Source organism: Triticum aestivum, chromosome 7A (genome assembly GCF_018294505.1).
Source record: "Triticum aestivum cultivar Chinese Spring chromosome 7A, IWGSC CS RefSeq v2.1, whole genome shotgun sequence".
Classification (NCBI taxonomy): Eukaryota; Viridiplantae; Streptophyta; class Magnoliopsida; order Poales; family Poaceae; genus Triticum; species Triticum aestivum.
The window spans coordinates 624,747,319-624,774,831 of NC_057812.1; the positions used below are offsets into that span (position 1 = coordinate 624,747,319).

At 47.6% G+C, this 27,513-nt stretch overlaps 1 protein-coding gene, 2 long non-coding RNA genes and 1 pseudogene across 7 annotated transcripts; all 4 read left to right on the forward strand.

The window, feature by feature from the left end:
• The first annotated feature begins 4,832 nt into the window (after positions 1-4,832).
• LOC123148745 (uncharacterized) lies at positions 4,833-7,140 on the forward strand (annotated as a pseudogene).
• A 1,945-nt stretch (positions 7,141-9,085) lies between these two features.
• Positions 9,086-11,241, forward strand: LOC123148746 (uncharacterized). The gene is made up of 5 exons (XR_006474098.1): positions 9,086-9,224; positions 10,083-10,173; positions 10,251-10,376; positions 10,457-10,635; positions 10,722-11,241. It is a non-coding gene; the product is annotated as an uncharacterized lncRNA (long non-coding RNA).
• Positions 11,242-11,830: 589 nt separating this feature from the next.
• LOC123148747 (uncharacterized) lies at positions 11,831-14,809 on the forward strand. Of its 5 annotated transcripts, none has more exons than XR_006474102.1 (7): positions 11,836-12,063; positions 12,163-12,239; positions 12,967-13,147; positions 13,248-13,484; positions 13,604-13,720; positions 13,931-14,004; positions 14,542-14,807. It is a non-coding gene; the product is annotated as an uncharacterized lncRNA (long non-coding RNA). The 5 variants fall into 5 exon arrangements; XR_006474103.1 differs by having other exon boundaries at positions 13,248-13,405; positions 13,518-13,720; XR_006474101.1 differs by having other exon boundaries at positions 11,831-12,063; positions 13,248-13,720; positions 13,846-14,004; positions 14,542-14,809.
• A 1,603-nt stretch (positions 14,810-16,412) lies between these two features.
• LOC123148748 (RING-H2 finger protein ATL43-like) lies at positions 16,413-18,585 on the forward strand. Its single transcript, XM_044568239.1, has one exon. The coding sequence runs from the start codon at positions 16,786-16,788 to the stop codon at positions 17,980-17,982; it is 1,197 nt and encodes a 398-aa protein (XP_044424174.1). The 5' UTR covers positions 16,413-16,785; the 3' UTR covers positions 17,983-18,585.
• The last annotated feature ends 8,928 nt before the right edge of the window (positions 18,586-27,513 follow it).

The window sequence follows — 27,513 nt, forward strand, 5'->3', positions numbered from 1 at the left end:
GAGAAAAACCAGCGGCTTGAACCACTGAACTGAACCGCTCAAACCAGGCACGCGGGGCTTGCTTGAGCCCATAAAGAGCCTTTCGAAGGCGACAAACATGACCTGGTGGAACCTCAATACCCAGAGGTGGCTGCATATAAACTTCCTCATGCAGATCGCCATGAAGAAAGGCATTCTTCACATCCATTTGAGAAATCTTCCATGACCTATTCGCAGCCACAGCAATCAAAGTGCGAACGAAAGTCATATGAGCAACTGGAGCAAAAGTCTCATCATAATCTCTCCCATGGGACTGCTGAAAACCTCTTGCAACTAGTCGGGCCTTATAGCGTTCAACAGAACCATCTGACTTGGTTTTCACCTTGTACACCCATTTGCAAGTGATAGGGACAGACCCAGGAGGTAATGGTAGCAGATCCCATGTACCAGTACACTCTAGGGCTGCAAGCTCATCAGACATCGCCACTTGCCACTCAGGTGACACAACTGCCTCATGGTAAGTGCTAGGCTCATACACTGCCCCTACACAGAAGTCCTCTTTGTATCTGTCAGGAATCTCAAGAGAGGAACGATCACGAAGAGCATACCTTGTTGTCTGGGAGGAATCGCCAGTGCAATGATCAATAGTACTGGCCGGAGGAGAAGAAGACAAGGGAACAGATGACTGTATATCAGATGGAACTCGAGGGCGGCGGCTGTAATGGAAAGGAAGGCTATCTAGAGGTGGAGCTGATGGAAGAAATTTTGGAGTTGGAACTGGCAAAAGGGGAGATGACACATGTGATGAAGGTGGATCTGATGTCAAGACAGATGATGCTGACCAGAGACAAATTCATCTGAAAAGATTGGTGGAAGAGAGAAAGGAGGTAGACTCTAAAGTGGTCGAGGATGATGATCTAGTTGAATCGGAATAGAAGAAGGGTTGATCCTCAACAAAAGTGACATCACGAGAAAAGCGAATGCGGCGAGCAGAAAGATCGTAACAACGGTAACCCTTATGCTCAAGACTGTATCCAAGGAAAACACACATAACAGATTGTGCAGTTAGCTTGGTACGCTCACGAGGCGCTAGAAGAACATAGCAAGTACAGCCGAAAACATGAAGATGGTCATACATGGGAGGAGAACCGAACAAAACCTCACCAGGACACTTTCCCTAAAGACGAGAAGAAGGTTGCACATTTATAAGGTAGACAACAGTTGAGATAGCTTCACCCCAGAAATGAATAGGGACAAATGAAGAAATCAAAAGGGTGCGGGCTGTCTCAATAATATGGCGATGCTTACGCTCGGCAACACCATTCTGAGCATGAGCACCAGGAAATGAGAGCTGAGGGAGAGTACCCTCAGAAGAGAGGAACTCACGAAAAGCAGTAGATAGATACTCCCCTCCAGAGTCAGAACGAAAAACACGAATAGCACTAGAGAATTGAGTACGGATCATACGCACAAAAGCCTGGTATATAGAAATCAATTGAGAACGATGCTTCATAAAATATACCCAAGTATATCGGGAGTGATCATCAACAAATATAACATAATGTTTGTGACCACCTTTGGAAACAAAGGGAGAGGGACCCCATACATCAGAGTGCACTAAATCGAAAGGATGACTAGAATGAGTAGTGCTGGAAGAGTATGGAAGTTGTATTTGTTTCCCTAGCTTACAACCCTTACAGTGGAAACCAGCACCTATAGGTACACGACCCAAAACACCCTGTTGAACAAGAGTGGATAAACGAGAACCACATAGGTGACCTAAACGATGGTGCCACTGGGCAAAAGAAAACGACAAAGTGGATCTCCTTGTTGATGCAGCAGACGGAATCACGGAAGTGGTGGAAGCTGAAGGAAGGTGTAAGTAGTCAAGAACGTAGAGGGACGAGGATCCTCTACGGCGATGGCCAGTTCCAATGATCCTCTTGCTCTGACGATCCTGCACATAACAAAAAGAGGGATCAAAACCAACAAAATAGTTCATGTCGGTAATTTGACCAACTGACATAAGATTCATGGACAATTGAGGAACAAAAGATATGGAAGAAACAGAAAATTTTGATGTGGAAAGTGAACCCCGATGAGTGACAGAACAAGGTGTACCATCGGCAGTCTGAATAGAGGCACCATCTTGCGCAGGCTGGCAAGACACAAGCTGTGAGCGATCAGAGGTCACATGAAAAGATGCTCCAGAGTCCAAGACCCAAGGATGTGCAGAAGTAGATGCAGACTGAGTGAGAGCAGACACAGAAGCACTCATTGCAGGCGGCTCGGTGACAGTCGCTGTAGACGGCCTCAAAGACCGAGACTGAGATTTGGTGGCTGCATGACGCTGCAGGTCTCTTCTTGCACGATACTCGTCTAATAGCTCTGGATGAAGCTGGAAGCAATTATCAGGTCGGTGTCCTGTCCTCTTGCAGTGCGAGCAGAAAGCACCTGAAGGTGCAGCCCTAGAAGCACTTGGCCGCTGAGGAAAAGCCAGAACACTGTGTAGAGAAGGTGTTGAAGTGGTAGCAAGGGAACGAAGACGAGTCTCCTCAGTAATCAAGCTAGCAAGTGCCTCTGGCAAGGTAGGAGGAATCGTACGACTAAGCAACTGAGTGCGAATGTTCTCAAAGTCTTGTTTCAGACCCATCACAAACTGAAAGACAAGAGTCCGATGCTCATATTCTTCCTTGGCCACACACGACTTACATCCAACACTACTCTTCGGAACCATGGAACATAGCTGACCAGTAATGCGAGTAAAAGCCCCATAATATTCTTCGATGGACATGTCTTGCTGCTGCTGAGTGCTGTGTAAATTCTGCAACAGTGAAAAATGGAGAGCACCGCTAGGCTGAATGTAACCGCTGCTCAAAATACTTCCACATTTCTTTGGCTGAAGTGTGATGCTCAAGACTCATTCTGAGTGAGGGATGAACACCCAGAACTAAAGCGCCCATGACACGATGTTCTGATACCATGTTCAATATTGTGAAAGATAGACAAAAAGCAGAGTTTCTGTATGGAGAGGAAGAAGCTAGAAGTAGAGGGTTACATGGGCGTGGGCCTTACACGGCTGTGGACTACAGCCTATACATGTGTACACAGGGTGCTCCCTTAACAATAACAATCAGAATTTGGTTACTGGATACACATAACTGTATGTTGGGAATATGTTAATTGTGGTTTCTATGATTGTATGCTGACCTGCTTTTACTCGCCTCCTCAAGATCGATTAGTTGGAAAAATTTAAATCCGGGGCGAGTTTTCAAATATCAAATTCATGCTGTGGAGACATTTCTCTTACCGGCATCTACTAATTTCTATTACTCGTTTTTTATAGCATCTGATATTGACTTGGGTAGCCAGACAACTAAACTAGCAAGTAAAAAGCAGTTTTTTAGGCAGTACAATTAGAGGCAGTTGAGATACTTATAAAAAATTATATGCAATAAAGAGCAGTTTTCTTTGGGCAATACAATAAGAGGCAGCTACGATACTTACAAAAAAAATGCAGCCAAACCTCACGGGCCCTCACGGGCCGGCCCAGGAGACGCATAAACGCTCCACAAAACCGATCCGGTGCGGGGATCTTATCTTAGAGCATTACTAGTAGAGCCCTCAAACCCTCAAACCCCTAAAAATAACCGTTTTTTTTACAGTTTTCGCCGAAAAACGCCGTAGACTAGAACCTCTAAACCCTCAAACCCGTAAAAAAATTTAGAGGTCCAACCCTTAAACGACTTTGCAATCTGTAGAAGTAGGGGTTGAGGGGAAAATCTCCCCCCAACCCGCACTCCTCCTCGTCGCAGTCCTCCTTGCTCGCGCGGGAGCCAACCGCTCGTCCGCTCCCGCCGCCTCCCGCTGCCTCCCGCCCCGCCGGCCATGGAAGGCCCCGCCGCGGCCGCGGCCGCGCCCCCGCCCGCCGCGCCTGCCGCTCCCGCCCCGCCCGCTACGCCCGCCCCGGCGCCTGTCCCCGCCCCCGCCCCCGCCCGCCCGGCCGTCGCCGACGTGGTGGCGGTGACCCACGTTGGGGCGAAGCGGCGGCGGGCGGGCCTCGCCGCGCCTCCTCCTGCCTCCCAGCCTCCCGCCCCGGCCCCCGTCCCCGCCCCGGCGCCTGCCCACGCCACGGCCCCGGCGCCCGCCCCCAAGAAGAGCCGCCCGAAGGCGGCCGGCCGTGGGCCTCGAGGGGCCGCCAAGGTCGTCGGCTCGTCCCCGGCCGTGAAGAAGCCGCGGAAGAAGCCCCCTGCCGCGGCCGCGCCCCCGCCCGCCACCGTCGCCGAACCTTCTCCCGCCGCGCACGAGGTGCTCGAGGAAATGGCAACCCCATCCTCATTCACGGACCTCCTCCAAAACGCGGAGGTGGAAGGACTACAAGGAGGACATCGCGGAGAGGAAGAGGATGTTTCGTGTTGCGTCCTCTACTTTTCGAGGTGACACTCCGATGAGTAGTTGTGGTGATGGCGGTGTGTACGACTCCATCGGTGGTGATGGACATGCTTGATGGAGCCCGCTTGTGGTCTAGGAGATGGCGCCGAGGTGCAACTTTTGGTGATGGTGCCGATGAGAGGAGGAAGATGATGATTTTGTGATGTAAACTATTAAACCATGCATCAATGATTGTCATTTGGTAGTTTGTTTGGAAGTTGATTGTGTTCTTGTTGTCATAAATTGTGAGATGCCAAATGATAGATTAAAGGTTGGGGTTGAGGCAAAGACTAGAACCTTCAAATTCAACCCTTAAAGCAATTTACGGGTTGGGTTTGAGGGTTCTAGTATTTGCCCCTGTTTTTCAACCCTTAAAAGTGTCAAAAAGTGGCACTTCTCAACCCTTAAAAGTGCTTTGAGGATTTGAGGGTTTGAGAGTTCTACTAGTAATGCTCTTAGTAGGTCAGACTTACGGATCTACATGCTCCCTGCAGCTGCATCGTCTTCTCCGCATGGCGGCGCCTTCTTCAACTGAACTCCGCATCGCCTCTTCGATTCGCCCTACGCAGATGAACTCCACCGACCAGGTCAGTCCCCGCTTATGCACGGTCATAGATCGCGTTTATTTTTCCCTTTGGACTCTAAATACGTGCCCACATCTGGGGATTTCAGGTCGCCATGGTCGCCGACCAGCTCCTTGATCAGAACACAATGGCCGCCGATGAGCTCCGTGATCAGATCACGCTGGCGCCCGAGAAACTCCCTGTTCCTAACCCAGCGCCTTCCGCCTGCTCCACCAACAACTGTCTGCGGGGGCTTGCACAGGTGAGCTGACACACGTCAAATCCCCCCTCTGATTTTACTAGATGACTGACAAAAAAACTGATTGACATAGCATCTCACATCCGTCTCTAAAGAGAAACACATGTCTCATCTAGGGGCTGTGCATACTCAGGCTCACCACGTTCAATTTTAAACCTATCTCATTTACATGTGATTGGTGTAGTTGATAGTCTTGTAGATGTTTCTTCAGTTAATGTTATGTTGTCTGAACCTTTCATGCAACTATATTTCCTTTTCCATAGACCACGCATTTGGATACCTGTTGTTGCTCTCTGTATGGTTACATGGTTCTTGCTTCTTGGTTGTCCAGCGTGTGGGTATGGCGTACCTGTGTTATTGACATGCCACGTCGTCCGGTCGTCATCAATGGTGAGGACGCTGTTGGGGCTGGGGCTGCGTTGGTAGCTGGTCGTAGGCGTGGCCGTGGGCGGTCTGGCGGTGGCCCGACCGGTCGGGGCCGTGGGCAGGCTGACCCTAGGGGATTCAATGGTGACGATGCCTTTGCTTCTGATCCTGTCGCTGGCACCTAATTGTTAGTTCGCAAGTACCATCCGTTGTATGCATTCCACATAAGAGAAAAACGCATAGTTCCCATTTCCATCTCAAGCAGACAACATCCATGAATGTCTATGTAGAAAAAGGGAGACAAGTCACATCTTCAGATTACTTTGAACTACTACCAACCTGATAGCCCCGTCGACGGTAGCAAGGCAAAATGCAACTTCAGATTGCAGAGCCTCTCAGAAGATGGCATGACTAGCTCTTATACAAAACGTTCTTTGTGTAGCGCGTGAGTGATTACAGTAGCATAACGGTGATAGGCTGTGCTTGACAAGCTCAAGTAGTGCACCAGCACCTAATCCTTAGTTCGCAAATCTTTTTGTTTCAACACAAGGCCAATTTATTCAGTGGAGCAACATGTTTTTAAACATCCTTCTTCCCTGGGTCCAGTTTGTTTTCCATCTTAGAGTAGCTTGATTTAGTTTGATCAACATAACATAAACTTATTGTTCCCTGCTTTACAAATCAATGCAATGACTTGTGATATTAGTCTTTATCCCCCAATTGTTTAAACCTTTTCCTTCCTCTGCAGGAAGATGACTATGTAATACTGATTCCTCTTTCCCACATCTTTGCCCTCATGCTGCGAGCTCTCAAGTTGCCCCCTGCGACTTACCAACACAAGCCATATCCGGGCAATGAGTCTTGTGTGATGGTTACTTTCAATTCGTCGTTCCAATTGATCGATGGTTTACTTGTTCCAACCTCAATATCTGGTGTGATCTCAAAAAACTGTGATGAAGCAGACGACAGTGCTGTTATGGCAGCCATTAAGTTTATGGAGGATGTATGTGGCAAGGAAGTCAGGGATTATCACTACATCCATGTTAAAAGGCTGGAAAGTAAGGTGACACACCTAATAAGGTTGCTGGTTGCAGCAAACAAAACAATAAAGAAGGCACGCAGAGGATGGTACTATGCTGCCAGATATATTCCAACCAGATACAGAATACGACCGTTACTCGGTACCTAAGAGGGCATGACAACACCAAATGGGCTATGAAAACGGCACTCGCAAGCACGGGAAAGTTGGCAAAAAGGCTACGTTATATTGGCATGAAATCCGAGCAGCGCCTAGAGACCACGGTCTGGTGATCTTCGGTCAGCGCATCGTACCCAGCATGTTTACAGATCATTGCCTTTGCCCTTTTGATGTTCTTTTGAACAAAAACTACATATTCTATGGATTGTTGTTATTGTCAAGTGTACTTTCTGTTGTTATCGTTAAGTGTGGTTTCTATGAATGTATGTTGTTTGGTGACTTCCCATGTTGTGCACGTGAATGATCTTTGTTTCCAACGGATTCTTCGGTGATTCTTCCTGTTATATATGAATCTCCTTTAATTTTTTTATATGGATTCATTCCATTCTGTTTCATCTTTATCTTACTTACAGTTATTGATTTTACAGTCAGCTCCTGGCATCGTTAAATCGTGCTTTATTTAGCTCACAACAACCTGACATTAACCCTCTTGGCTCACTTACACAGATTATAACATTTATCTATACTTTGTGATGCAATGGCTTCATGGGTGGGTGTTTCGAGGTTTCTCAGGTTGCGGCATTAAGCCAGTACCAATATTTTTTGTTACATTCTGCCTAACATCTATTATAACTCCAGTTCATTCAAACGTTCTTAATCCCATTAAGATACACGGTGGTAATATCATCCTTTCATTGCCTTTTTTATCATCCGAATAGCACCGTAAGTCACTAATACCTTGACATTACCCGTTTGATCAAAATGTTCGGACAGGCACCCTCGCGCGAAGGCGTGTTGCCGATCTAGGGCTTATGCAAATGTTTTTACTTTGCTTTCTAGCTAAAAAATGTCCAATTCCCTGCATCACACTGCCTAAATTAATGCCTCCAGTAATCATGCTAAAAAAGTAAACGGGGATGACAGTTCTTCGCTCTGAAATTATTTTCCCATCCAAATTGCAAAACGGACAGTTAATTATGTGTTTATAGTTAGTTTTCATTGTATAGATGAAAAACATACTAAATAATAATTCCAAATCCATGTCCATCCGTCCATGCCTCACACCTGTTTTACCTTCCACAACAAATAATGGTTTATTTCCTTAGATACACACACTATTGGCATTCGTTTTTTTATAGGGCTAAATCGATTTTTTATTGATCAAATTCCACATGGAGAAGGATACGAAAATGGCAATGGGATTTGTCCATCCAATCTCATGGCCCTGATTCACTGAATGTGAAAACTTGACTAACCTATTGCTTTACATCAGAAGCAATTTTGGAGCATTAAATTATAAAATAAAAATTTTGCTGTAAAAAAATGGAGTGTATTACAAAAAAACAGCCAAATTTACTTGTAAAATGAAGTAAAAGTGAAGATACGGGGTTTGCTATTTCATGGATATGTAGATTTGTGATCATGTGAATATTCGAAATAACAATAAGAGTGGTTCTTTTGTGACATTTGCTGTTCTCTTTGCATAATCCTGTCATGCAAATCCTATATTGCCTTGTTTTTGTTACATCTCTTTTGCCAAGAGAGTGGTTTTTCTACACCCACCCTCGTGCACCCACGCATGAAAACACACCAAAACATTTTGAAAAAATATAAAAAAATTGTGGAAATGATCATCATCAAATGTTAGAGAGGCTTGCCAAGTTTCATGGTCAAATGATATCCGAGGAGAATTGTACTCCCTCGGTCCCAAAATAAGTGTCTCAACTTTATTCTAACTTTAATACAAAGTTGTACTAAGGTTAAGACACTTATTTTGAGACGGAGGGAGTACCAAAGAAGAACAGAATTACAAATTTTGGCCAAACAGTGCACATACATTTTGGGTAATTTTGTTTTTATCGTATATAGTTCCTCGAATGTCATTTGACCACTAAAATTTGCAACCCTCTCTAATATTTGTTGATCACATTTCCACAAAGTTTCAGATTTTTTAAAATGTTTTGGTATCCATTCAGCTACTACTTTCCCTTTTGCCAACCGTATCACAGCATATGTGTTACTTTGGCTGGAAAAAGATGTGCATTTCTCATAATAAAATAAAGATTTTACTTTAAATAAAATGGAGTGTATTACTAAGAAACAGCCAAATTGAGTTGTAAAAATAAAAGTGAAAGTGGGACGAGGGCTGGGGGCTTAACTAAAAGTTGTACCATGCCTGAGTTTAAATAAAATTTAGTTAGTAGATGCCTCAGTCCAAATACATGTACATTATATGATGAATGTGGTCGAATAAGCTTGTGTTTAGATATTGAATCGTCGTTCCTCCTTTTACTGTGGTTAATTACTGTGTACAACTAGATCTGTTGCTAATGAAAACTGCTCGCCCCATCTGCAGGGCAATGTGACCACCGCAGTCAAGGCTGGAGTCAGGTTGGAAATCCCAAATAGGGCTGTGCTCGATAGCAAGGTGAGCTATGTTTCCACGTTTGCTAGATTCAGAAATGAGGTATAAATATATATGCTCCTTTAGTAAGTGATAGCCTAGATTATATATTCCACAATAGTAATTTCTCAAGGGAAAAGAACAACAGCCAGAACCTAGAATGCAGATGCATCGTGCATGTTACGACTTATAATGTAAAATTACAGTTATTGTGCATCTCTGCCTTGTCTAAGACTGAACTTAAAAGCTGCTTGTGGTTAGTAATATTAGTTAATAGATGACCCAGGCCAAATATACGCACACTATGCGCTATATGTGGTTCCATAAGCTCGTGCTTGGAAATTGAGTCATACTTCGCTTGTTATATCGTCTTTTGAGTTCTCTGTTGTCGAAACTTGTCCCCGTCTCTGCTGAACACCTTGGAAACACTATTCCAAAAAAGATTCTTAAAAGAATACTTGCACGAACTTTTTAAGTATACAAGGTTTGCAAATGTAGGCCTCCTTTGATCATAGGACAAGGATGGGAATAGGAACTTCATAGGAAAGTTGTACGGCATGAATCTCGATTCCTATAAGAAAATAGATGTCATGTGATGCATAAGATATGAATTTTTTCATTCGGTATAGACCAACGTTTTTCTTTTCTTTCCTTTGGAAGCATTTAGATTCGTTATGTCTAATTGACTATGGAATTTGGTTGTGCAGCTGAAAGTTTACTGTATAGTCTGCTACTTTGTTTGTATATAGAAAAACATGCAACTTTCCAACATGCTTCACGCTGCTGGAAATATCTTGAAGGAAATTAACATCTTTCTGTCTGCCTACTCCAACAAAGATACACTCGCTCGAACTCATTTAATCTGCTATTACTCATCTGCAGGGGCTCACAGTTAAACAAGAAGAACATGCTACAGACAGTGATGTTGAGGCTGCCTATACACCACAGGCCCATGCCACCTACAACAATCACAGTAATTACCTTGTGAGAATTTTGTCATTACCAGATTTGACTAACGTATCCTCATTTCGTTCCACTTAACTTGTGCAGACCAGTTCCTCTGTAAAAAGCACAAGCAGCCATTTGAGTACATCGACCGGCCCTTGTCATCGGATTGGATCCCAGATTATAAACGAGAAGAAATCCATCTAAAACCAGGGGAATTCATTATTCGCGGTACAAACTCTATCGTACTTTCCTTCCTATTGATCGGTTGTAAATCGTTAACAACTATATGATTGTAACAAATTACGTAGGTGAGCCTTGCATCGGTTATGCTGATGAGTTTAGCCCGTACTGTGTGTACGGAAATGAAGTGAAGTTGTACAACAATAATCTTAAGAAGCTGCGCAAGCTAATTAAAAACAAGAGAACACCTAACAGCTACTATGTCTGCCACATGACAAAGACCTTTGCAACCCCTGGAAAAAGAATGGTTAGCACTAAAAAATCCTTTACATTGTTTCAGTCCATCTTATGCTGCACCATTACATACTAATCAGCGTTTGCCTTGCCTTGTAGTATTTCCTGGTGCCCTTCTCTAAAGGCAGTATCTACCCACATATGGATGCCAGCCAGCAATGAATTGCCAGTGAGCAATGGAGATGGTACTGTCAACGCCACAGTTCGCTTCATCAAAGGCGTCGACAACAGAGCCACCATCACAAAGAACTGGAGCGCTTTCTTTCAGAAGGCAGAAATGAAAGAGGGCCGGGTCTATGCCTTTGCGTTCAAATGCTCAACGAAGGGGCTGCGCCTGATCGTCTATCCCCTATATGGAGATCCATGAATATCTGTTGAGTCTATCCTAGGGTATACTTTTGGAGCGCGTGTAGCAAAGCAGCAATGTCATTTCTATGTCCTTCCATCTGTTGATCTCTCTCAAAACTGTTTCTTCCTTTGCTGTAAATTATTGTTCTTAACTACAATGTCTCCGTAGAAGCGGTTTGAATTAATATGTTGACAGACCACCCTCCCTTATTGTGAAAGAGATAGTCTTTTGGGATGAATTTACTTATATATCTGGTATCTACTCGGTTTCTTGACTTTAGATGGTCTTTCGAACAGTGAACATGCCTAGCCTTTAGTCCTAGCTAACCCAACTGTTAAATGGAGACCGCTAAGCTACAGCCCACGTCTTTGTTATTTTATCCTCTGCACTTTTGGTTCACATCCTGTAACCCCAGCACTCTGCTATCAAACATAATTAGAACATGCAAACATGTAATTACCATGATTTATTTTAAGTGTGCTGTACGAATTAACCCTGTTTAATTGGGTTACTGACCACTGTACGATACCCTTAGTTTTTTCCCCATGATCAAAAAACCTTAACTTCTCTTTTGTAAACACATAAAAGAAATCCTTAACCTTATCTTCTGATTCACCGCCGGTTTTCAGCAGGCCGGCCCAAAGCCGTGTCGACTTGTAGATATAAGCGCGTCTCCTTTTTCCTACACGGCAACCCGCAACTGCCTTGTGTCTCTCTCACTGTCCGGTGGGATCGTCCAAACTGACCCCATGGTATCCCAACGTGTGGGTAGCGATTCTGGTTTAAGAGCACCAGGATAAAGCTAGCCTGCTGGTTAGATCACCGTCGCCTGAGAGGAACACGTGCTCCTCCCCTGTTTGCCCAGAGCGGCGGCTCTTACTGTTTACCAGCGGTGAGCGAGGTGATTCTACCCCCTCACCGTTCCACATACGCATCCACCTGCTCGGCCTCATCCCCTTCTTCCACTTCACTCTCCTACTTCACTCCTCTCGCTTCCTCTCAAGCGTGTACCTAGATCTGCGCTGCTCCTCAAATCGCCGGTGATTCGAGATGGAGAAAACCGCGTCTAGCTGCGATTGATCTTCACGGCAGGTATTCCTTCTCCCGACGCTACATTTCAAGTTATTTTATCTATCCACATGGGTTTCCTAACTTTGCAAGACATTGTTCTTCCCCGCCCTGCAACTCAAGTTTTCCCCCTCGATCCGCCCTCTATGACTGCTGTAGGCACGCTGAATCATTCCCTCACGTTCGGTTCTTCTTAAAAGGTAAATTATCATATCTAGCCCTGCTTGCACAGCCAAGGCTTCCTGCAAACAATGAAATGCAGCTAACTCAAACATCTCTCCTAAAAAGAAAACATATTTTTCCCTTAGAGTCGCCCTCATCTCTCTATAGTGATGAAATAATGTCATTGGTCCTTTGGTTATTAATAAAATGATTCGATTTATAGCATCAAGATACCCATGGTGTTCCCTACATTTTATGCCAATCCATTCTATTTCAATGACTAATCTTTGGTCCTTACCCAGCCCTATGTGATTCTACCTTTGAACATATTTGTACATTCAAAATGACTGAAAGTACACTCTTAATCCACTGTGCTTCCAGAGAAGGGGTTGCGTCTGCATTTTTTATATATATTCATGTTCTCCTACCAAAGAGAACCTTGAATTTAGCTACATTCTATAGATTACGTCTTTGTTATCTTACTGCATCCACCACATGTACTGATTTGCTCTCCAGTAAAAAACAAACATTCTTTATCATGTCCTGAGCTATATTAAAGCTATGATGTATGAAATTACATACAGAGTTGTCTCAGAGCTTAATTTTTTGTTCTTACAGATAACAAATTCACACTGATAAAAAATTCCTGCAAATACATTTATTTATATATGTTTATAGGTTGACATCGAATGGCATGTGCCTTACCCCCTGCCTTTACAATGACAAATTCACTCCATTCTTACTGCGTCATGATTTCTGAACCAGGTTTCGCCAGATCATCTTGGATACTGTGTTTGAGAAAGTTGGCCTTCCATCTGCTGCCTACTCTGCACCGAGCTCCTCTTCCAGTTCAGGCAACACCATGGCTGATGGATCCTCCGCGATGGCAACCTCGTCCGTGAACGTCCCGATAGATGATGGGCTACTGATCAAGAGCCTTCCTCCGGTTAGTTGAAAGCTCTTATCGTATTGTTCTTCTCTTCATTCCTCAATTTCATGGCCCGTGGCATGCTAATATATAAATTTTACCTCCTGTACAATCAAAGTTGTCTCCAATCTGCGTCACCATCAGCAAGCAATTCATTCTTGAACGAGCAATTGAAACAATTGGTGGCACACTCCATCCATTCACTTTTACCGGTACAAGCAGCGATGATGTCGACGTCTCTCTCTCCATTGACCTACCTCCCCACAGCAAAAGCATGTAAGCACAAGAAAGGAATTCCATGCCCCACACATCGAATCTACCTGTGTTGCTACCCTCGTGTACCTACAGAAAACAGGTATAGTCACAATCGATGATGCAAACTTTGCAGAGCTGAAAATATGCAAAAGAAAACTTCAGGCTGAGGAGTTCTGGTCCTCGGCTCTCTATGATAAGGCTAACGCCCTGGGCAACCAGCTCTCTTTACTGACTGCCGCCAAGCAGAAACCCCAGCCTGAGAATAAACAAGGAGCTACTTTGTTGCCTCCTAACCATCATAATACTCCACAGACCAGCCAAAAAGTGCTTTCCGAGGTAAACCACGGTACAATACTTTCATCCCTCTGTGTTATCCTCCAGTGCTTAATGCTCGTTTCCCTTAAGCATTGTTCATCCACAGCATGCCACTGATAGAGAAACCACATTAACCCCTGTCACAGAAACAAACAATAAGTACTTTCCATTACATTGCCACACAACGCCGCTGCAAGTTCTATGGGCTAACCACCTATTACTTGTCGTCAGCATCCACCATGTTCCTTCTAAAGACGGCAAAAAGAGGAGGACCGCCCGCAAGGTGTTGTTCCCTGGAAAATAAGGTGAACATGAATTATATCACAAACCCGTCTCAAAAATCTTTACCCATTGTCGTTCACGAGCTCATATGTTTCTCAAGGTGCTGTTGTTTGTCCCTTCGTTCAGCGGGCGACGCACGGCAAGCCGCGCCACCTATCTTAAGTTGCTTTTTTAAGTTGCTTCATGCTGTCATATGTTGCTACTAAACCAGTAATTAAATATACTTTTATGCTCATACATTATTTGATGGCTTCTCAATTTGTGTATGAAAACAAGTTTTGCTTCAGTGAGGCTGTTCATGCTTGACGGAATAATGAATGCAAAGATAGATTCCTTTGATTTGGTTACTCGGCTGACAAGAATATGCATTCCTCTGTATACCACCTTACCTCTCATGTGATGCTTTCTATGTTGTGTGTTCCCTATATTAGATAAGGGCTATTGCTTACTTAGACCATATTGATTCTGATTGGCCTATTGTTAAAGTTCAAGATAGTAAGGTTGATGCTTGAGTACATAAATCATTCAATTACATACATCTCACAGTTTGTTTGTATCAGGTTCGTGCGAGGTAGTCCCTATGAAGTACATCGACAAGGCGGATGGATTACGGCGCCTATTAATATGCTTAGTGATAATGGCTCCTTAATTGACTCTTTTTATTATGTTCCTGCTCTTATTACCTTCTCTTATGCGTTCTCGCTTTTGGTATTGAACCTGATGTCAAATGGCTATCTTTTGTGGTCATGTAAACGCACCAAATTTGATTCTGCCTTATAAACCAATGTTTATCTTGTGCTCCATTGTGCTTTATTTTTTACCACAATTGAATGTTTCTTTAATTTAATATTACCTAGTATAAGTGTAAATGCTATACCTAAGTTCCTACTCACGTGTGTCAGGATATTGAGTCATATTTATTTGGTTAGCCATAATTTTTTATCTCCCGTTGCAACGCACGGACATATTTGCTAGCAAGTGTAAATGCTATACCTAAGTTCCTGCTGACATAGGCAAAACGCTTGGACCGGCACCCTCGCGCGCTGCCGATCTAGTTGATGTGATAGCTTCCGTTCCACTAGCGTCCACGAGAAGTCCCGAGCGGGCTGTCAGGCCTAACAGTGAACGATCTAAACCAGCTTGCGCTCGTGTCGCGTCACATTGCGATATCGCACGGGTTTCGTACGTGTCGAGCGATCGCCGCCTCAAACCAGCCTGCAAATTGTCGCGCAACAGCGTTGCAGCAGCGGCTAACTATTGCTGAACATGCACGTAACGTAATAACTCCTATGTCATCCCTCTGGTTTCGTGAGATGTACTCCCTCCATAAACTGATATCAGAACGTTTAGATCTCTACCGTAAATTTAGTGATCTAAACATTTTTATATTAGTTTACAGAGAGAGTACGTATCATCTTCTTACCGAGGTAAATAGAAGACGATCGAGCTTGAGCTGGCCCATGCACGCTCGTAGTAGTAACTCGTGAGCAAGTTGGCATGGTGAAGGTGGGCTATCATCACTCATGAGGAGCGTACTTGCACAGTGCCCGTGCATCCAGATCCGCACAGTGCTCTTCCGACGCGGGCGATATCACCAGCGGTGGCAGAGCGCCCCGTACTGCTCCCACGCGTACGTACCCGGCGATTTTCAAATGCGCTTTTCAAAAACCGTACCGCTGGCCGGATCCACGCAACATGCACCACGAATCAACCGATTTATTACGATTACACGAGGCGACGACGCACCCGCGTACCCGACGAGCTAAATTAAGCCGCGCAGGGCGATCTCTGGGGCGCTAGGTACATGGTCCAGCCCCTGCGATCCTCGTAGCCGCACGGGGCGCCCATGAAATGAAATTAAACTAAAATTTTCCCCAGCAAACATTCAAAATCTCGCCCGTCGCGCAGAGCAGAGCAGGCCTCACGTGCCCCGAACTTTGATAACCCAGAGCGCCAGAGCCCACCCTCTGTCTCTCCCGCGCCGCTGCCAACCCCACGATCGTTGCACGTAATGACCTGACGTGCGGGGCCCACCGCGCGTCAAGGCAGGCGTGTCAGCGACCGAGGCGGTGAATCAGCCCGCGTGCGCGTCTGCGCGCCCCATCCCTTTTCCCTGCACGGGCATTCATTCCCTCGCTCCGCGCGCACGGCCACCGATCGGAGACGGCGAGAGGGGTTTATTACGGTACTGCCCCTGGCATGTATGATTAAGACGCTCTTAAATCGCGGACAGAACAGTAATCTCGCCCGCTTCGATTCTTTAATGCGCATTACTCGCTCGAAACAGGGGTCGCTGCGCCCCAGCCCATGCTGCTCCCCGTTTCGTTTTCCCTCTCGGAGTAAACAAACCCACCACAGCACAGCCCACGTACTCCATTCATCTGCTGACGCGCGGGCCCACCCCGCCTCAACTGAACTGTCAGTGCGGCAGCGGCCGTAGTGTAGCGCCACTCCCTCTCTGGCTCTACCTCCAGCTCGCTCCGCGACAAGCCGCAGCAGGGGGTAGCCTTTCTTACGCTCACCGGCGGGGCAGCGCAACCGGGTGACTCACTGGCCAGCCGGCCCCACCGGCGCGAGATACGCTCACCGCCCCCACTAGTTGTAGTAGGAGTGGCTGTGGCTGCTGCCATTGCACGCCGGACGCCGCTACCACTAGAGCTCTAGTCTCCGCCGCTATTATTACCCCTACCGCGTGTTTACAAATCGATCACACTCTCGCTGCGTGGTGGCCGCAGTGGAGCGGCGCCATTGTTTATCTCCTCGTTCCGCGCAGCTTGAGCGAGGGTGGTGTGGTGGTGGTGGACATGGAGCCGTCGCGGCGGCTTCTGCTCTCCGACTACGACGGCGCGATCATGTCGCCGCTGCCGTCGCCGTCCACGTCGTCGGCCGCGCCGTTCAAGCCGGGCGTGGCGGTGGTCGTGGGGATACTGACGAGCGTCTTCTCCATCACCTTCCTCCTGCTGCTCTACGCCAAGCACTGCAAGCGGAGCGCCGCGGAGTCGTCGGGCCCCTACGGGAGCGGCGGCGGCTCCGGAGGTGGCGCGGCGGGCGAGCGGAGGAACTCCGGCGTGGAGCGCGCGGTGGTGGAGTCGCTCCCCGTGTTCCGCTTCGGGGCGCTGCGCGGGCAGAAGGCCGGGCTCGAGTGCGCCGTCTGCCTCGGCCGCTTCGAGCCGACGGAGGCGCTGCGGCTGCTGCCCAAATGCCGGCACGGGTTCCACGTCGAGTGCGTGGATACGTGGCTGGACGCGCACTCCACGTGCCCGCTCTGCCGCTCCCGCGTCGACCCGGAGGACGTGCTGCTCCTGCCTGAGCCGCCCAAGCCGTCCACCACGGGACCTCCCGAACCGCCGGAGCAGAAAGCTGCCGCTGCCGTTGCTACGGTCAAGGACAAGAGCAAGGACGCAGCCTTGGCTCCTGCGCCTGCACCCTCTCCGGCGTGGCGAAGGATAGCGGGCCGGCACTCGACGGGGTCGGTGCGAGCGCCTGGGCGGGTTGGCCCTACGTCACGGCGGTCGGCCGATCTGGAGGTGGGAGGAGGCGATGGTGGCGCGGCTACGGTGGGCTGCTTCGACGTCGCGAAGGTGAGGAAGGACCGGGTGCTGATGGTGGAACCGGCAGCCGCGGTGGCGGAGCCCGATCCGGTCGCGTTCGACCGGCGGTTCGGGCACCGTATCCTGGTGAGCACCGCGTGCGGCTGCGACGACGAGACGGCCCCGGCAGCTAAGCAGCGGTGGAGCGACCTCCGGCCGGCCGATCTGATGTTCGTGCGGTCGGAGATGCTGGTGACCGAGACCGGGCGGTACTCCTGCTCGGCCGCCGTCAACTCCGGCAACCGCGGCAGGGCCGAGATCAGCGGGCGCTGCCTCTCCGAGATCGCCGGCGTGAGCCGCCTCCCTCCGATCCGCGCCGGCGCGGAAGCGCGGGCCGGGAGCGCGCGTCGGTGGCCGGGCTCGAGCTGGTGGGCCCGGGGCTCGCCCGGCGTTAACGGCCCTAGCACCTAGGCCGCTGTTGCCGGCCCCCCAGAAAGGCATCCGCATTTTCTTTCCCTGGCGAGACTGCCCCTCACATGGCCACGTTATTACGGAGCAGTAAAGGCATCGCCCTGCACTCCAGTGGGTTCACGTGATGGGCATTCAAGTAATTATTGCCCCTCCCGTCCCTACCCCTACCCCGGGGCCGGGCCACGCCATGGCCGGCTCGGAAGCCGCGACTGGAGGAGGGGATGTTGCTTTGGCGCGCATCTCGAGGCCGGTGTCCGCTCCGCAATACGGGCGGCCGCGATCGGATCCTCTGCGGATGGGAGCCACATAATTCCGGCGTGTGTGGGTGCTCGCGGCTGGCGAGGTTGGTTTCGGCGGCTTGCGCCGGCCGGGTCGGGGATGAGGGAACCACGGAGAAAAGGCTGTTCGTATGCGTGTTGTAATTCTTTTGTCTGTACTACGAGAGAAAGTGAAGTGCTGCGACACCGTGCCTTTTCTTTTGTACAAGTTGTTGCGCCGCGTGCCTGGATCTACGGTGGATGCTAAAGCGGCGTGCCGCCCATGTCGCATCTTGTTCTCTTCTTCCTTTGCCGTTTGCCTTTGCTTATTGCTGGGCTTTTCTAATCCTGGTTTGTCTTTTGCTTTCTAAGTGGAGGAGGGTGGGTAGTATGCACAATTGCCTCGTAGTACTTGCCCGTCATGTTGCAACGGCGTCGTGGCCTCGTGCTCGCATGGCCCGTACCCTTGTCCCCAGTCTAACGGCTAGGGATCACGCCTTTCTTAACTTCTTTTGTTCTGTTGCTCGGACTTATCCGTTCACAGCCTCGTCTGGTCCTTGCTAAACCATTGATGCCCATCCTGTGTTACCCGTGTGAATTGTGCTGGACTTCATTGCTGTTGCAAAATGTGTTCTTAGCTTCGGTAAGAAGAGGTGGGATCCTAGGAGCAACTCCAACGCAGTGACCTAAACGGACACATATTTTGTCCGCAATTTGTCCGTTTGGGTCATTTGTCCGCCTAATGGACATGAGCCTGTCCGTATTTTGTTCGTTTGGGTCATTTGTCCGCATAATGGACATGAGCCGGACGGGGGCTGCCCGTGGTTGAACCTAACGTAAAGACCAAAAAGCGGACACGCAATGTGGAGACGCAGCTTTCCTCCCGCGCCCGCACCAAGCTTGCCGCTGCGTCTGGCCCCGAGCTTGCCGCGGCCGGCTGTTCCTCACCGCGCCTGGCCAAGAGCTCGCTGCGCCCCGACCCTTCCTCGCCGCGCCCGGCCAAGAGCTCGCCGCAGCTGGCCCCGAGCTCGCCGTGCCCGGCCCTCCCTCATCGCGCCCGGCCAAGAGCTCGTCGCGGCCGGCCTTCCATCGCCGAGCCCGACCAAGAACTCGCGGCGCCCGGCCCTCCCTCGCCGCGCCCGGGCAAGAGCTCGCCGTGGCCCGGTCCTCCCTCCCCGAGCTCGCTGCGCCCGGCGAACGAACTGCTGCTGTTGTGGCCGCAGGTGATGCAGGAGGTCGCCTTCGACGAGGCAGGAGGCGGCGGCCAGCGCCGGTGGCCTCGCCGGTGCGCATGGCCGGCGAGGCACGAAGACTGGTGACGAGCGCCGGATCCGCGCGGGACGGGATGGATCTGGCCGGTCGGCGTCGGATCCGGCCAACGGCGGGCGGGATTGGTGCGGCGGCGTGGGAGCTGGGGACGAGCGGGCGGCCGCGCGGTGCTTTGGTTGGAGGCAGGTCGCTGTTGCGTGGGACCAGGTCGGACACGCGAGAACACGAGCGAGTGACGAGAGTGTCCGCTTTTGTCCGTCGTCGACCCATTTCTTCCCATATTTGCGTTCAATTTGGGTCCGGGACGGACAGTAAGTGGACAGCGGGCGGACGCCTTGTCGTTTGGGTCGCCCCGTTGGGCCATCTTTTCTGTCCGAATGACCCAAATGGACAAAATGGGTCTCCCCATTGGAGTTGCTCTAAGGAAAAGGTGGGCGAGGTATGTGCGAAACATCCGACTTGTGGTGGCCGGCGTGGTACCTTCCGGATCTCAGGGTGGTGGGGGTGCTCGTTACCGGCTGGACGTGGTGGCGCTCCGGGGCAACACGGTCTCCCTCGTCGGAGACGAGGGATGCGTGGTTGAGTGGCGAGCGTGTCGTGCAGGGAAGAATTTTGTGTCGCGTGACACGATACACTTCCCGGGAGGCGATTGGCCATGCAGTGCAGAGCACCTCGGTCGGCGCAAATGGTGGATGGGGGGAGAGATGATTAAAGTCATTGGCGATTGGTGAGTACAGTGGTTCGCATTCACTTCTCCCCTTCCTCCCCAACCTAGACCGAAGAGAGATTCACCCCTCTGGAACCCCCGTCGATGATGGTTGAGATCCTGGAAGAGAGGATGAGGAGGTTTGCGGGAGATGATGCCCGCAAGCGTAGTCGCCTGCTCGAGATCGGTTCCTGGTTCGACACCAAAACGGAGGTGCAGGAGGAGGCGCAGGCGGTCTTGGATACGTTGACGGAGGAGAAGGAGCTGTTTGGGAGGAGATCCAAGTGCCACCTGTTGGAGATCCTGCTGTGGGCAATGGATCAGTGGACTCGCCGGTTCCGGCAAGGGCGGGCAGGTGGGCGTTGTTCATATCGTTTTCCACCACGCCGCTGGCTCCAATGACGAGGGAACCAGCGATGCGGGCGGGTGAGGCGGTTTAGCTCTCCCAGTGCCGGGTTCGGGCCTTGCCCCGATTTTGATCGACGACGATGTCAAGGGGAGCAGGGCGAGGAATGGTCGCGGACGCGGAGCCACATCAGGGGAAGGGGCGGCGGGGCCACGCTGCTCGGCTCGCCTGGCGCCGGCTCCGACAGTCTGCCATTTAGGGCATGTTGTAGTGTAGAACCCTAGTGGGGATATTTGAAGGAAATATGCCCTAGAGGCATCGGAAACCTTAATACATGTGTGAATACATAAATAAACACCGTGTCCCTAGTGAGCCTCTACTAGACTAGCTCGTTGATCAAAGATGGTTAAGGTTTCCTAACCATTGATATGAGTTTTCATTTTATAACGTGTTCACATCATTAGGAGAATGATGTGATCACATCATTAGGAGAATGATGTGATGGACAAGGCCCATCTGTTAGCTTAGCATAATGATCGTTCAATTTTATTGATATTGCTTTCTTCATGTCAAATACATATTCCTTCGACTATGAGATTATGCAACTCCCGGATACCGGAGGAATGCCTTCTGTGCTATCAAACTTCACAACGTAACTGGATGATTATAAGGATACTCTACAGGTATCTTCGAAGGTATTTGTTGGGTTGGCATAGATCAAGATTAGAATTTGTCAATCCGAGTATCAGAGAGGTATCCCTGGGCCCTCTCGGTAATACACATCATAAGCTTGCAAGCAAACGATTAAGGAGTTAGTCACGAGGTGATGTATTACGGAACAAGTAAAAAGACTTGCCGGTAATGAGATTGAACTAGGTATGAAGATACCGATGATCGAATAGAAATGGTCGAGAAGTAAAGACTGATATATAGGACGATGGTATTCGGACACCAAAAGAGTTTTCGAGGGTACCGAGTACTTATCAGGTCACCGGAAGGGGTTCCGGACACCCCCGGCAAAAGATATGAGCCTTATGGGCCAAGAGGGGGAACGCACCAGCCACAAGGGGCTGATGCGCCCCCATATTGGCCGGCCTAAGGAGGAGAAGGAAAGGGGAGAAGGGGAAGAAAAGTGTGGATTAGGATTCCCACTTCCTTCCCTCTCTCCCCCTCTTTCCTTCCCCCTTGGGGAAACATGGCAGGGGGGCGCAGGGCAAGGCAGGGCCCCTAGGGGGCCGGCGGCCAGCCCTAGGGCGCACCCTGGCCGCCTAGCACACACTAGATCAACTGTTAGCCATGTGCGGCGCCCCCCTCCACCGTTTACACCTTCGGTCATATTTTCGTAGTGCTTAGGCGAAGCCCTGCGGAAATCACTTCACTATCACCGTCACCACACCGTCATGCTGACGGAACTCATCTACTACCTCGACGTCTTGCTGGATCAAGAAGGTGAGGAACGCCACCAAGCTGAACGTGTGCAGAACGCGGAGGTGCCGTGCATTCGGTACTTGATCGGTTGAAGCACGAAGAAGTTCGACTACATCAACCGCGTTGTGAAACGCTTCCGCTTATGGTCTATGAGGGTAAGAGCATCTCCAGCCGTTGGCACCCCCAAGAACATCACCGAACCAAAAAAGTTGGTGTCGTGGGGGCCATCCGGCGAAATCAGCGAAATAAAGAGGGCATCTTCCCAGTCACATCCCACACCAAGCAAAAGTTTGTGAGGAGAATTATTAAGTGGGCCAAGAAAAAGGACATGTGGTGAGATACGATTCGCTGAAACTTCCGCCGGCGCCCCCAAGAGACCCCCAGCGCGCCGGGTTTCGCCTAGGTTTGCCGGCGCTATTTTGAAGTCCTAGGGGCGTTGGGGCCGTGGCTGGGCCATTTTTCGGCGAAAAGTGTCGCCCGAGTCTAAAACCGAGCCTAAAAAGGTGTCCTGGGGGGCGTCCTAAAGAGGCTAGTGGAGATGCTCTAAGTAGACACACTCTTCCCCTCGTTGCTATGCATGCCCATAGATAGATCATTGTGTGTGCGTAGAATTTTTTTTCGATGCAACGTTTCCCAACAGTGGCGTCATGAGCCAGGTCTATGCGTAGATGATATGCACGAGTAGAACACAAACAGTTGTGGGCGGTGATACTCATACTGCTTCACACCAACGTCTTATTTTGATTCAGCGGTATTGTGGAATGAAGCGGCCCGGACCAACCTTACATGTCCACGCATATGAGACCGGTTCCACCGACTGACATGCAACTAGTTTTGCATAAAGGTGGCTGACGGGTGTCTGTTTCTCCTACTTTAGTTGAATCGAATTTGACTGCGGTTGGTCCTTGAAGAAGGTTAAAACAACAAACTTGATGAATCACCGTTGTGATTTTTGCCGTAGATAAGAACGGTTCTTGCTAGAAGCCCGTAGCAGCCACGTAAAACTTGCAACAACAAAATAGAGGACGTCTAACTTATTTTTGCAGGGTATGTTGTGATGTGATATGGTTAAGACATGAGGTGATAAACATTATTGTATGAGATGATCATGTTTTGTAAGTTATCGACAACCGGCAGAAGCCTTAGGGTTGTCTCTTTATTGTATGAAGTGCAAACGTCATGTAATTGATTTACTTTATCATTATGCGTTAGCGATAGTTGTAGAAGCAATAGTTGGCGGACCACGACGCAACGATGGAGATCAAGGTGTCGAGCCGGTGACGATGGAGATCATGACGATGCATTGGAGATGGAGATCAAAAGCACGAGATGATGATGGCCGTATCATGTCACATATTTTGATTGCATGTGATGTTTATCTTTTAGGCATCTTATTTTGCTTAGTACGACGGTAGTATTATAAGATGATCCCTGCTACATCTTGAGCTTGCGTTGGTTTTCCCCAAAGAGGAAGGGATGATGCAGCAGAGTAGCGTGAGTATTTCCCTCAGTTTTTGAGAACCAAGGTATCAATCCAGTAGGAGCCCACGTTCAAGTCCCTCGTACCTGCACAAAGCGATAGCTACTCGCAACCAATGCGATTAGGGGTTGTCAAGCCCTTCACAGTCACTTACGAGAGTGAGATCTGATAGATAGAATATTTTTGGTATTTTTGATATAAAGATGCAAAGTAAAAAGTAAAGGCAAAGTAAATAGCAAAGCAATATAAAAGTGATGGAGATTGATATGATGAGAATAGACCCCGGGGCCATAGGTTTCACTAGTGGCTTCTCTCAAGAGCATAAGTATTCTACGGTGGGTGAACAAATTACTGTTGAGCAATTGATAGAATTGTGCATAATTATGAGAATATCTAGGCATGATCATGTATATAGGCATCATGTCCGTGACAAGTAGATCGAAACGATTCTGCATCTACTACTATTACTCCACTCATCGACCGCTATCCAGCATGCATCTAGAGTATTAAGTTAAAAACAAAGTAACACCTTAAGCAAGATGACATGATGTAGAGAGATAAATTCATGCAATATGAAATAAACCCCATCTTGTTATCCTCGATGGCAACGATACAATACGTGCCTTGCTGCCCCTTCTGTCACTGGGTAAGGACAGCGCAAGATCGAACCCAAAGCTAAGCACTTCTCCCATGGCAAGAACTACCAATCTAGTTGGCCAAACCAAACGGATAATTCGAAGAGACTTGCAAAGATAACCAATCATGCATAAAAGAATTCAGAGAAGATTCAAATATTATTCATAGATAGACTTGATCATAAACCCACAATTCATCGGTCTCAACAAACACACCGCAAAAGAAGATTACATCGAATAGATCTCCACGAGAGAGGGGGAAAACTTTGTATTGAGATTCAAAGAGAGATAAGAAGCCATCTAGCTACTAACTATGGACCTGAAGGTCTGAGGTAAACTACTCACACTTGATCGGAGGGGCTAGGATGATGTAGAAGCCCTCCGTGATGACGGCCCTCTTCCGGTGGAGCTCCGGAACAGGCCCCAAGATGGGATCTCGTGGATACAGAAAGTTGCGGCGGTGGAATTAGGGTTTTGGCTCCTGTTCTGATCGTTCGGGGGTATGTGTGTATATATTGGAGGAAGGAGTATGTCGGTGGAGCACCAAGGGGGCCACGAGGCAGTGGGCGCGCCCTAGGGGGGCGCCCCCACCCTCGTGACCACCTCTTTGATCCCTTGCAGTAGGGTCCAAGTCTCCTGGATCACATTCGGTGAGAAAATCACGTTTCCGAAGATTTTATTCCTTTTGGACTCCATTTGATATTCTGTTTATCCGAAACACTGAAATGGCAAAAAAACAGCAATTCTGGGCTGGGCCTCCGGTTAATAGGTTAGTCCCAAAAAAAATATAAAAATGGAAAATAAAGCCCAATATAATCCAAAACAGTAGATAATATAGCATGGAGCAATAAAAATTATAGATACGTTGGAGACGTATCAGGCATCCCCAAGCTTAATTCCTACTCGTCCTCGAGTAGGTAAATGATAAAAAGAGAATTTTTGATGCGGAGTGCTAATTTCAATGTAAATCCTCTTAATTATGGTATGAATATTCAGATTAGAAAGAGTCAAGACGAAAGTTTATATTGACATAGAAAATAATAATACTTCAAGCATACTAACAAAGCAATTATGTCTTCTCAAAATAACATGGCCAAAGAAAGTTATCCCTACAAAATCATATAGTCTGGCTATGCTCCATCTTCCCCACACAAAGTATTTAAATCATGCACAACCCCGATGACATGCCAAGCAATTGTTTCATACTCTAACTTTTTCAAAACTTTTTCAATCTTCACACAATACATGAGCATGAGCCATGGATATAGCACTATAGGTGGAATAGAATGGTGGTTGTGGAGAAGACAAAAAGGAGAAGATAGTCTCACATCGACTAGGCGTATCGACGGGCTATGGAGATGCCCATCAATAGATATCAATGTGATTGAGTAGGGATTGCCATGCAATGGATGCACTAGAGCTATAAATGTATGAAAGCTCAACAAAAGAAACTAGTGGGTGTGCATCCAACTTTCTTGCTCATGAAGACCTAGGGCAATTTGAGGAAGCCCATCATTGGAATATACAAGCCAAGTTCTATAACATAAAATTCCCACTAGTATATGAAAGTGACAACATATGAGACTCTCTATATGAAGAACATGGTGCTACTTTGAAGCACAATATATGAGACTCGCTATATCATGGTGCTACTTTGAAGCACAAGTGTGGAAAAAATGATAGTACCATTGCCCCTTTTTTTCGGGCCTTATTTTTTTTTCTTTGGCCTTGCTTTTTTTGGGACAATGCTCTATTGAATGATGATCATCACACTTCTATTTATTTACAAATCAATGATTACAACTCGATACTAAAACAAAGTATGACTCTATATGAATGCCTCCGGCGGTGTACCGGGATATGCAATGAATCACGAGTGACAAGTATGATAGATTATGAACGGTGGCTTTGCCACAAATACTATGTCAACTACATGATCATGCTAAGAAATATGACAATGATGGATATGTCATGAGGAACTAGATGGTGGAAAGTTGCATGGAAATATATCTCGGAATGGCTATGGAAATGCCATAATAGGTAGGTATGGTGGCTGTTTTGAGGAAGGTATATGGTAGGTGTATAATACCGGCGAAAGTTGCGCGGTATTAGAGAGGCTAGCAAGGGTGGAAGGGTGGGAGTGCGTATAATCCATGGACTCAACATTAGTCATAAAGAACTCATATACTTATTGCAAAAATTTAGAAGTTATCAAAGCAAAGTATTACGCGCATGTTCCTAAGGGGATAGATTGGTAGGAAAAGACCATGCTCGTCCCCGACCGCCACTCATAAGGAAGACAATCAATAAATAAATCATGCTCCGACTTCATCACATAACGGTTCACCATACGTGCATGCTACGGGAATCACAAACTTCAACACAAGTATTCTTTAAATTCACAACTACTCAACTAGCATGACTTTAATATTATCACCTCCATATCTCAAAACAATTATCATGCTTCAATCTTTTCTTAGTATTCAACACACTCAAAAGAAAGTTTCACAAATCTTGAATACCAAGCATATTATTATTAGGTAAATTACCATGCTATTAAGAGACTCTCAAATTAATTTAAGTGAAGCATGAGAGATCAATAGTTTCTTTAAAACGAATCCACCACCGTGCTCTAAAAGATCTAAGTGAAGCACATAGAGCAAAAGTATAATGCTCAAAAGATATAAGTGAAGCACATAAAAAAGCAAAGTTATCTAGCTCAAAAGATATAAGTGAAGCACATAGAGCAAAATTATAATGCTCAAAAGATATAAGTGAAGCACATAGAGAAAAATTATCTAGCTCAAAAGATATAAGTGAAGCACATAGAGCGTTCTATCAAATTTTAATTCATGTATGGCTCTCTCAAAAGGTGTGTACAGAAAGGATGATTGTGGCATACTAACAAACAAAGACACAAATAATACAAGATGCTCCAAGCAAAACACATATCATGTTGGTGAATAAAAATATAGCTCCAAGTAAATTACCGATGGAAGTGGACGAAAGAGGGGATGCCTTCCGGGGCATCCCCAAGATTTGACTTTTTGGTGTCCTTGGATTATCTTGGGGGTTCCATGGGAATACCCAAGATTAGGATCTTGCCACTCCTTGTTCCATGATCCATCAAAAGAATTCACCCAAAACTTGAAAACTTCACAACACAAAACTCAAAATACAAAACTCGTGAGCTCCGTTAGCAAAAGAAAACAAAAGACCACTTCAACGTACTATAATGAACTCATTATTTATTTATATTGGTGGTAAAACTACTGTATTCCAACTTCTCTATGGATTATAAACTATTTTACTATCCATAGATTCATCAAAATAAGCAAACAACACACGAAAAACAGAATCTGTCAAAAACAGAACAGTCTGTAGTAATCTGTAGCTAGCGCAAGATCTGG